The sequence below is a fragment of the Prosopis cineraria genome, unplaced genomic scaffold (genome assembly GCF_029017545.1).
Source record: "Prosopis cineraria cultivar Desert tree isolate PC_DT_omini unplaced genomic scaffold, ASM2901754v1 PC2, whole genome shotgun sequence".
Classification (NCBI taxonomy): Eukaryota; Viridiplantae; Streptophyta; class Magnoliopsida; order Fabales; family Fabaceae; genus Prosopis; species Prosopis cineraria.
The window spans coordinates 21,907,884-21,918,765 of NW_026555333.1; the positions used below are offsets into that span (position 1 = coordinate 21,907,884).

General features: G+C 30.6%; 2 protein-coding genes across 5 annotated transcripts; one reads left to right on the plus strand and one right to left on the minus strand.

Moving 5' to 3' along the window:
• The first annotated feature begins 2,707 nt into the window (after nt 1-2,707).
• LOC129302062 (sodium/hydrogen exchanger 4) lies at nt 2,708-8,436 on the plus strand. 4 transcript variants are annotated; one of them, XR_008591165.1, is made up of 15 exons: nt 2,721-2,934; nt 3,813-3,931; nt 4,023-4,120; nt 4,232-4,291; nt 4,398-4,444; nt 4,525-4,716; nt 5,123-5,169; nt 5,286-5,352; nt 5,659-5,759; nt 5,841-5,942; nt 6,496-6,640; nt 6,737-6,799; nt 6,914-6,997; nt 7,621-8,069; nt 8,200-8,436. XR_008591165.1 is itself a non-coding variant. In XM_054940734.1 (15 exons), exons 1-14 carry the CDS (start codon nt 2,761-2,763, stop codon nt 7,888-7,890), a joined length of 1,569 nt encoding a protein of 522 aa, XP_054796709.1. In that variant the 5' UTR covers nt 2,721-2,760; the 3' UTR covers nt 7,891-7,911; nt 8,200-8,436. The 4 variants fall into 4 exon arrangements, 3 of the variants coding, with proteins under 3 accessions (XP_054796710.1, XP_054796709.1, XP_054796708.1); XM_054940734.1 differs by having other exon boundaries at nt 7,621-7,911; XM_054940735.1 differs by having other exon boundaries at nt 2,708-2,826; nt 7,621-8,436.
• A 354-nt stretch (nt 8,437-8,790) lies between these two features.
• On the minus strand, nt 8,791-10,499 carry LOC129302063 (putative lipid-transfer protein DIR1). The gene is made up of 2 exons (XM_054940736.1): nt 10,154-10,499; nt 8,791-9,067 (listed from the first exon to the last, which is right to left on the minus strand). The coding sequence occupies exons 1-2, from the start codon at nt 10,467-10,469 to the stop codon at nt 9,060-9,062; spliced, it is 324 nt and encodes a 107-aa protein (XP_054796711.1). The 5' UTR covers nt 10,470-10,499; the 3' UTR covers nt 8,791-9,059.
• Between the last annotated feature and the right edge of the window lie 383 nt (nt 10,500-10,882).

Genomic DNA, 10,882 nt, shown 5'->3' on the forward strand with positions numbered 1-10,882 from the left:
CTCCGTCTATAAGGTATATTTTAAAAGATTTATTTAATTTTATTTATAAATAATTTTTAAAAGATATTTTTAAAGTTATTCTTTATGAAAAAAAATTAACAGGATATTATTTTTTGAGTTTATTATATAAGAATATATTTAAAATTTTACACACTTTTATTTCTTATACTTTTTTATATTAGTATTAATGAGTTTGATAAAAATGACTTATAAAAAAGACTGGAGAAATATTGCATAAGTTAATATTTTTAATGAAATATTTTAGATAAATTAAATTTATCAAAATTAGAGGGTTGAATAATTTTGTTTTAAATACATATTTTTAGCTTACCTGTAATTCACTTTTTATAATTTGAGAATTACAAAATTTTTAAATTGATCCATATATTGTAAAATTTATATAAATAATATTTATATTCTACTGATGAAATTGAGTAATTGGCTATGAGTTATCTAAATACTTTGGAGGGGAATGATATTTAATGTACTTTAAAAATATTATTTACGGTTAAAGATTCTAATTTTTTTAAAAAAATTATAGTTTTTAATCAAAATTTAGAATTGTTTGAGTCAATATTTCAAGTACTTACCTTCTATATATTTCAACATTCATCTTCTACATTTTCAGAAGTTATTTTTAGTTTTTTCAGTTTCTTTTTTAAATTTTACATAAGTTATCTTAAATGCTTTCAATATTCATTTTTCATGCCTTTAATATTAAAAAAAACTAATATTTAATATCTTTTAAAAAGAGAACAATGGAAATAAGCACAGAAAACATCTTTAAGTGATTTCTGAAATAAATAAAAAATAAGTCAGGTGTCATGTTGGTGTTGAGGTCTGTGTCCTCACTCCACCCCCATGTTATGAGTTCAAATAATCGAACGGACAAGAGAAAAATTTTGATCCCAACAAAGAATAATAGTTTTTTTTTAAAAAAATTCATAGTATGTGATATTTATTAGAAGTTCTTAAATGTCATTATCCCTACTTTATATATATATATATATATATATTCCTCTTATCCCATTTATAAATTACAAGGAGAATTTTAAAACATATTCATTTTATTTATAAATTTAATAAGCTCTCAATTTTCTATATTAAATATATATACATTAATAATATACTTTCTATTTTTACATTTAATGGAGAATAAAAGTAAATTTTTGTGAAAAAAAATTTAATAATATAATTTATAAATAGGACAAAAAAAACTCATTCTCCCTCGATCATATTTATAACAAAATATTTTATTTATTATATGTGTGTATGTCATTTATAATTTATAATTGATAGAAATATATAAATTGTAAAGTAAAATTAACTCCCACATATAACAAAATATTGAATAAAATAAAAAATAATTTAAAATTAGATAAAAACATAAAAAGTTAATTTAAAAGTTTGAGTCATAATTGTAGATTAATAATTGAATAACCTAAAATATAATTTTCTGGGAAAGTTTGCCATCAAATTTTAGAAAACTTATGTGATCCTTCACACGCCTCTTGAGACGTGATGAGGATGAGGATGTTTGTTTTTTGTTTAGAAAAATTACCTGTTAATGACTTTAATTTAATTATCAATAAACATTATATTTATTAAACTTTTTTTTATAAAACTTTAAGGTAATTCTCTCTTTTTGTGTCACATGAATTGGAGTATATACATTTACTACGTCAATAGATGCTCTAATATTTATATTAACGACCTTGCTAAGCTTTCTCTAGGTTATATATTAATTTTTATACCTTTAATCATCCCCCACCTTTACCAAATAAGTGGTAGGTGATGAGATAGTTTCAATAGTACATATATCCTTAGTGTAACCTTGTTTAATTATAAATATATTTTTTTAGTTGAAAAAAATTTAGAAAACTTTATGAACAAAAAAGACTTCAAAAAACTTTCAGTAACTAATTGTCCATGTATATTTAGGCTTTATATTTTTTTTTACCAAATATTTTGTATTTTTGGTCTTGATGCCAAATTTCCTGGCAAAACTATGAAAAACACTGAATTCAAAAACTTAAAAAAATTATTAATTAGAGGTTAAAATGTATATTTCATCTTTTTATTTTATATAAAATTTTACTTTGAACTTAATTTTATAAAACAATCTTTTCATTCATTTAATCTTATTATCATTTAAATAATTATTTTTTATTAATTATTATTATTTTGAAAAATTTAATTTAATATGCCAACATTTAATAATATTTTTAAATATTTGTTGATTCAAGTTGAATATTAAAATTTTTTGTTGATGAAACTACTAATGTTATGATTATAAGATTGAATAGATATTTTATAAAATTAAGTGATTAAAATGAACTTTTAATAAAATTAAAAGATCAAAGATATATGTTAACTTTAATTAGATAAAACAATTTAAAAGGGAAAACACAATTATTGATCCTATAATTTTATTAAAATTTGTTTTTAGTGTTTGTAGTTTTTCAATATTTCTACTTCGAATTGAACACTTAGACACTAAAATTATAGGAATATGAGTAACCAATGTCATTTAATTTTGTTAAGATTATAGGAATTGAAATTATTTAAAAAAAGTTACAAGGCTAAAAACCGATGAAAATATAAGCACCCTCACTGTGTTTTCCCAAATTAAAAAGATAAAACACGTTAAAACATTCTCATAAATGAAATTCATATTTCATGTATTTTATGTACAAATAGGCTCAGCGATTGGTTTACAAGTTCGATACGCGATCGGTCGATGAGTGTGAGAGAAGAATAATGGTTATGGCCATGCTGAATTGGATACCCGTCGCTGCAAAGAACTTAGCTCACGAGCACGCACAGGTGATACCCATTTCGCTCTTCGTGGCGGTTCTCTGCCTTTGCTTGCTCATCGGTCACTTGCTCGAAGAAAACCGTTGGGTTAATGAATCCATCGTTGCCATTCTAGTTGTAATCATCCATACGCTTCTTTCCTTTGATTATTTATCGCCGTTCTATTTTATGATTTTCTGTCTGCTTATTATTTCATTTGCTCTGTGTCATGGTTGAAATTTTTGGCTGCTTGTGTGAATTGAAGGCTATGAAGTACCAATGCTTTAGACATGTATTCAAGTTCTCATAGCCTTCTTCGGGCAAATGTAGAAAGATGAATGAATTTGCTGCCTGCTGCTTGTAATTGTCTCTTATTTTAGGCCCCATTTGTTCACCTAACATAAGTACTGAGAATCAGTAGAGTTAGTCCGTGGTATGGTTTCAGTAAGAATGAAGGGTGGGTGACTGCATTTTTCTTTAGTTTTGTCTTTCTTTTTGTTTTTTGTCTTTAAACATTTCTTTGAGATTTGGGCTTTTGTAAAGAAAGCTTCCTATTCGACATCACCGGCATGTATTTTACTTCGCTGCACATGGAACTTGAAGCCAATCATGATCCCTTTACATCTATCTGAAAGTCTTTATTTTATTGATGTTAAGGGAAACTGATAAACTTTATATGATCCATTAAAATGGAACTTAAGTTGCTTTCTTTGTTTGGCCTATTCTGTTTCTTTGGCATGAACGCTATTCTAGGTTTATCATATGACATTGTTAAAATTACTGGACGTTTAATGACAATGATTTTAGTTTCTATATCCGTTTTAGCTTACAATAATCAGCTCCATCGTCAGCCTTTAAGAGTTCTTTCTATTTTTCCCCCCATTGTGCATTTGATCTTTTTCCCCCTCACAAGACAAGCTATTACTCTGCGGATAATTTGATCAGGATTGAGACTATGAAACGATAATTAATCTTACTGATACATATTTAGTACCTTGGTTATATTCATTGGGCAGGGATGTATTGCTGGAATGATACTCTTGTTCATCACCAAGGGGAAGAGTTCTCGCATCCTTACATTTGATGAAGAACTATTCTTCATATATCTCCTGCCACCCATAATATTCAATGCTGGGTACGAACTTATGTCTTTTGCAGGATCATGAGTGAAGCAGCTCTGGTAACAAAAACTTTCACTGTTCTGAGTCACATCTTCTTGATGACAGATTTCAGGTCAAGAAGAAACAGTTCTTCCACAACTTCTTAACTATCATGCTATTTGGGGTGATCGGTGTTTTTATATCGGCATCTATTGTTGTATCTGGTAGATCATAATCTCTAATATTTTCCTTTTGAAGTTCACATAGAATTAACGTAAGTCTTATTGGCCAAAGAAAGACAAACCTCAAATCTTTGCATTTGGTCCTTTACCTAGGCAGCTGGTGGCTTTTCCCCAAGTTGAACTTTATTGGTCTGACTGTGCAAGATTATCTTGGTGAGATTTCTTGTATCTTTTGGATGTTGCGTGGAAATGTAGATCTTGATCTAATTTCATCAATGTCTATCAGATTTGCCTGGTGATTAGCTTTATTTTAATTCAGCTATAGGAACAATTTTCTCTTCAACAGATACTGTTTGTACCTTGCAGGTCAGTTAGATTGCTAAATAATTCTCTTTTGTTTAACATATTTACATGCTTGTTTATTTATTACACTTTATCCGTTGCAGGTTCTCAATCAAGATGAAACTCCTCTATTATACAGCCTAGTCTTTGGAGAAGGAGTGGTAAATGATGCAACGTCAGTTGTTCTCTTCAATGCAGTTCGGAAGCTTGATGCTTCAAAAGTTAATGGCAGGGCACTCCATGTCATGGGAGATTTCTTGTATCTGTTCTCCACAAGCACTGCCCTTGGATTCATTGTAAGTTTCGGCCTTGAAAATGCCTTCATCACTTCCTCTTGAACTCTCTTGTTAGTTGATGGTACTGCTGTCACATGCTACTAGCTAGTGCCATCGTGTCAGGGAGTATCATTCATGGCTAAAGTTTTATAACTTCTTTATGCTTCATTTTTCCAAAATAGTTTAACCCTGTGAATATCACCTCATGTCAGTAACTTTACTCAGCATTTTCTCCTTACAATATAAAATTTATGGAACTGTTCACATGGAATAATGTCAATTTTGCAAGTTATATTATTGAATGTGTGTCTGTTACTTTCAGCTAACTTCTAAACGTGGTATCTTATACATCAAACTCGCTGGGTTCTTTCTCCTTATTGTTCTTCTTCTGTCACTTCATATAGTAAACAAATGCATGTTCATGCAGGCTGGACTTCTCACTGCATACATCCTGAAAGCCTTATGCTTTGGAAGGTAAATAACTTTCTTTTAAAACTCTCCTGAATGTGATAATCATCAAGATGGTCTGAATTGGGAATGCCAAACTTCAAAAATAGCTTTTCTGATTCTGGATCTAAATATGCCTGCAGACATTCAAGTGTTCGTGAAATTGCATTGATGGTTTTAATGGCATACCTATCCTACATGTTAGCAGAGGTACATTGGAGTTCATGCATTTGCCTGCTATAGAACCATTCTGGTTTTGGATTCAGTTAACCCTAGCAGCTCAACTTATGCTTAGCATTTACTGCCAAACCAAACTTGAACTTTTGAAAGATAACACGTTAGTTGCTCGATTGGATTGGGCAAAATAATACTATTTGTAATTGGTAATTGGTAATTTTGGGGCTTTGTATATTGAGGTTTTGCTCAAATTGTTTTTGTTAGCTTATACTAATAGTCTATATGTCTATTGAATAAATTATTTTTTAACAATCCATATTCACTGGATTTTTATTGCAGCTACTAGGACTTAGTGGAATCCTCACTGTTTTCTTTTGCGGACTACTAATGTCTCACTATGCATGGCATAATGTGACTGAAACTTCCAGAGTCACAACCAGGTATAGATTAATCTGTCTTTTATGATTCGATGATTTCTACATTCAAGGTTTTGGATATTTAACCTGTTCAATCTTCTCTAGGCATGTCTTTGCGACAATGTCATTCATTGCAGAAACTTTTATATTTCTTTATGTGGGCATGGATGCTCTGGACATGGAGAAGTGGAGGATTACCAACTTAAGGTCCTATTCCTATCCTCATTTCTATATAAATTTATCTCATCAAGTTTAACAAAGAAACTAACCATCTTTTGTAGTTACATTATGAGTGGTCATTGACTTAGGAAGAGAAGCATCAATTCAGGTTGCATAAATAATGCTCATGCTGAAGTTTCTATCAACTGGGTATTTTTCCTTTTTGTTCTTAAAAAACAAAACACTTCGTGTGCACCATGGAAGACACCTATATTCTGTGGTGAAGGATGATGTACTGATCATGATAAGTTATATAATCAGTGATAGTAAGATCTACATACTTTTACCTTTTCCATTGTTTGAAATTGTATTTGAAATGGCACCTAAAGGTCCAAAAAGTTATTGCTTATTCTTTTCAACTTCCTCTTTATTGTGGAGTATGTCCTTTGCTGCTCACAATATCCGCGGTTGAAACTTGAACAAAATAAACTTGAAGTTTGTATTTCTGAAATCTTTTTTAAAATGCCTTGTGAGATACATTGCAGTTTGCAGCATATCACCTTGACAATGAGGACTCTTTCAAGTTATTTCTTCATTGCAGTTTTTGGAGTTTGATGGGAATTTACAGCTGCTTAATCTTCCTGATATTAATTGGAAGGGCTGCATTTGTTTTTCCTCTCTCCGCTTTAGCAAATTGTTTGAATAGGCGTGCTCACAGAGACTCAAGAATCACATTCAGGCACCAGGTTGACATTCATGTTTGATATGATAAGTTACAATCCAAAGAAGAAGAAAAAAATTACTTGAAAATTTTGGCATTTTTATGTTGTTATAACTTCCAGATAATCATTTGGTGGGCTGGACTTATGAGGGGGGCAGTCTCCATTGCTCTGGCTTTCAAACAAGTATGTATCAAATCTTCTAAACACTAACCCAAAAAGAAACTTAATGACTACAATAGAAAACTAACAGATCGCTGGGAAATGATTTCTGAATCCATTATATTTTGCTTTGTGCAGTTCACATATTCTGGTGTTACATTTGATCCTGTTGATGCAACAATGATCACCAACACCATCATTGTTGTGCTTTTCAGCACGCTGGTGAGTTGGCATATTTCTCTGGTTGTGATATCATAAATCCTGGAATAATAACATGGCATGATTAAATTCTTTAGATGCTTTCTTCTTGGCTGAAAAAGATGCTGTCTTATTCTGCAAGAGCCATCCTCCTCCTTTCTTTTTCTTTATTATTATTATTATTATTATTATTATTATTAGTTTTTGATACATTAGGAAAACAAACAAACTAACTAAACTGGAAAACAATTACCACCTTTCAATTATCCTTTGTTCTTAACTGTCATGTTCATGGACTGCTTTAAATCAGGCTTATAACTAAACCCAAATTGGTGTAATACTTTGGGCAACCAAATTGTTAATATCTTTGTATTCTTTTAACTATAACGCCTAAGATGTCCTCACATGAGAGCCAGGTGGACCTGAAGTGTGTACAAGCACAAGCCTTTTGCTGAAATTTCGTTTAACAATGAAGATAGGGGTAGCAGCAATTGAAATGTAGATGTTTTGGTCATGTATGTTCTGACCCAAGCAAAAAGCTTGAAAATAAGCTGTCTATTGAAGGCTTGAAAATATGCTGCACCTTTATTATAAAACATTAACAATCAGAAATATGTTGATCTGATTATAGAATCAACTCATTACAGGTGTTTGGCATTCTCACAAAACCACTTATCCGTTATCTTCTTCCCCATAGCTCGACAAGGAAGAACATCGCTCATCAGGAGTCCAGTCCACCTATTGAGGACTTGAATCTGCCATTGTTGTCCTTCGAGGAGTCTACAGCAACCAACATCAGCCGGGCAAAGGAAAGTCTATCAATGTTGATGGAAAGTCCCGTACACACCATACATCATTATTGGAGGAAGTTTGATGATGCCTACATGAGACCCGTATTTGGAGGCCCTCTTGCTTAGTCACAGTGCAAACAAAAAGAAGTAGGAACACTAACGATAATTTATCTGAGTTCAGTTTTGAAGTTTACTTTTGATACATATGATGAATGAGTGAAGGATCAAGTTTACTTTTGAATGTTTACATGAATTGGGATCTTTGAAGCTTTAGGGAAGTTCATGTGTTTTGATAATGATTACAGGTAAGTTCACTTTATGCATGTCATTCAAATTTTGGATGAGCAGGACTTTTATTTTATAAGCAAGTAGAATGAATTGTGTATAATATGTCTTATTGAGTTCTCATCTCCGCTAATGGTTTGCTGTTGCTAGGTGCTGCATTTTCACTTCTATGAACAGAATAAATGGAAAACCGAGTAAATCACACTTTACTCTCTGGATGTGACAATTTGTTTATTTTCCCAATATCAATATTCTGCCTCATGTTAACCCAATTTAGTGAATTGACTAATACCCTTTTCTTGTAATTTACTATTCTCATCTATGTGCTCATTGAACCTCTATTTGTTGGTGGATTAAAGTTTTTGTGGAGGATTTTGTCAACGGTTATATTTCCTTGAATTGACATCTCTGTGTTCTTGCATTTGTGTGCTTGACATACAAGCATGGTGTTTTGTGGAGAGAAAATGTTACATAGAGCATGTGAGTTTCGTCTAATTAATTCGCCTCAATTTAGATTTAACCATATAGATCTAAATCATTTCAACGGATACTTTTCCCAATATGTTAGATTCAAATTTAAAATAGCACCAAGTTATTTGAACTGGTTACCATTAATAATGATTTATTTTTTTTAAAAAAAATTATTGTTAAATATGTGGATCTGCAGTATCAAATTTTAATGATCTACTGATGAACATGAACTGATATCCATTGATAAATTTAATTAATACACAGCAAAGATAATTATTTTGATATCATTTTATTTATATGGCCATCAACATGTGTAGATCAAGGCCTTCTATAGTAGTACATCAAGTAGCAATATAAATTTCACAAACACAAGAGACACTTTACATGACGTCTTGCTTACAAATGATTAACGGAAATTTATTTATTTCAGAGAAGGGCAAATTATTCAATCCCTAGTAAACTTTTTCTAATGGTGATGAAAAACTCAAGGGCAGGTTGATTTAAGATAGTGCTTATAATGAATATGAGCTAAAACACCTTCATTTCCCTGCAACAACAAGAAAGCAAGAGTCATTACTTGTGAATCACATTATTTAAAATGTATAAATTTAAAATGTTTTTTTTTTTGTACGAATTTTTTTAACAGACTGTCATGTTTTCATGTGAAGATATGTTTAATTTCATCTAACATATGAGGGGCAGTGAGCAACATTGTTTTCAATGTTATCATTTATAACATGCCTATCAAAAACTAAAATTTTTCTCTTGTATATATAATCAATATATATGATAAAACAGAGTAGGTTTTTTTTTTTTTTTTGCCAACTTAAAACAGAGAATATGTTTTTTTTTTTGCTAGATAAAGCACAGCATGTGAAAACCATAGTTATGGATATAAATTATATCTCCTCAAATCTTCTTTCTAATCATATTAATATTTATCTTCTACATATAATCCTGTCAGCCTACAATCCATAAAAAAGTTAAAATAAATCGTTTTAAATTTGATCATATTATTTTTTTAAAAGATGGGCCAACATGACTCATTCAAATCTGAATGACCGGTTTGTCCGAAAAACGAAAAAAAAAAAAAAGAAAAGAAGAAGAAGAGTAATATAATTATAAAATTTAAATCTTTTGAAGTTGTAATTGATGAATCTTTGTGAATTTTTTTCCAAAAAAAAAACAGAGAAAATATTTTTTATTTTATAAAAAAATAACAAAATGAGTGAAAATATTAAAAAAAAGAAAAATTTTATCTGATTTTACTAATGTCAACTTAAAAGGATTTAAATCCATAATTATACAATTGAGCAAAAAAAAAAAAAAGCCAAACTTCATCTAAATGCAAATGGTCACTAAATTTGAATTAAATATATCCTAAAATTTCTTACATAATTGGTTATCTTAACTCTTAAAATCATTCTATATCATAAATCTGAACAGGAAAATAATTTATCCCCAGACTCAATAGTTTCTTTTCTTTTCTTTATTTTATTCTTTCTGTTTTTCAAATTTTTATCGTATTCGTATAATGAAAGGATTTTTTTCTTTCTAAAATATAATTAAGGGATTGATTATATTTCACCTAATAACTTTTGATTAAAGGGGAAAAAAGGATTGATTATATTACCTTTGCATTGTGGAGGAGTGGTGAGACCACACTTTGCGGACAAAGCGATCGCCTTCTGGGGATCAATCCCAAGTGCAGGAAGCACCGACTTGTACTTGCAGAGACATGCCGCATCTGCGTGCCGGGCAACGGCGCAGCAGGCCTCTGTCGGCGGTGGCGGGTGCTGGCCGGTGACCGCCGGACGACACAAGCTCAGCTTCGTCGTGTCCGTGTTGCATAACACAACCCCTTCGGCTCCTCCACCCAGTAACCCTATCACCAGAAATATAGCCACTGTCACAACGCACTGCACTATGGATCTCAGCTTGATCGCCATGTTCTTGTTATGATGTTAGGTTGAAGATGCATCTGGTTACTATATATATATATATATTGTGTGTGGAAATAATTTGAGACTTTAATTTTGACATTTTAAGATGATATTTTGGTGCAATGAACCGTCGTGGTCATTGGTCAATCAGTCATCGCCGCCAGTGATTGGAACATCACGTTGGTCAACAGGAATTTTCTTATCAATCTGGATCGCCCTTTATGTGTTATAATTTAAAAAAAGTTAATCACTTAATCTTTATAATTTTAATCAAATTATAATTTAATTTTTAATTTTAACTCATTATAATTTAATATTTAAATTTTTGTCTCGATTATAAATCAACCTTTAAATTTTATTTCTTGCAAACTAATTCTTGAAGTTTTAACATATCAAATATTGATCTCTATATTTTAAAA

Excerpts from the sequence above, each read along its gene's own strand:
- LOC129302062 (XM_054940733.1), top strand. The coding sequence starts at position 2,761 with ATGGTTATGGCCATGCTGAATTGGATACCCGTCGCTGCAAAGAACTTA. Across the intron at positions 4,292-4,397 it reads GACTGTGCAAGATTATCTTG|CTATAGGAACAATTTTCTCT; the intron begins GTGAGATTTCTT and ends ATTTTAATTCAG. Across the intron at positions 4,717-5,122 it reads GCACTGCCCTTGGATTCATT|GCTGGACTTCTCACTGCATA; the intron begins GTAAGTTTCGGC and ends ATGTTCATGCAG.
- LOC129302063 (XM_054940736.1), bottom strand. The coding sequence starts at position 10,469 with ATGGCGATCAAGCTGAGATCCATAGTGCAGTGCGTTGTGACAGTGGCT.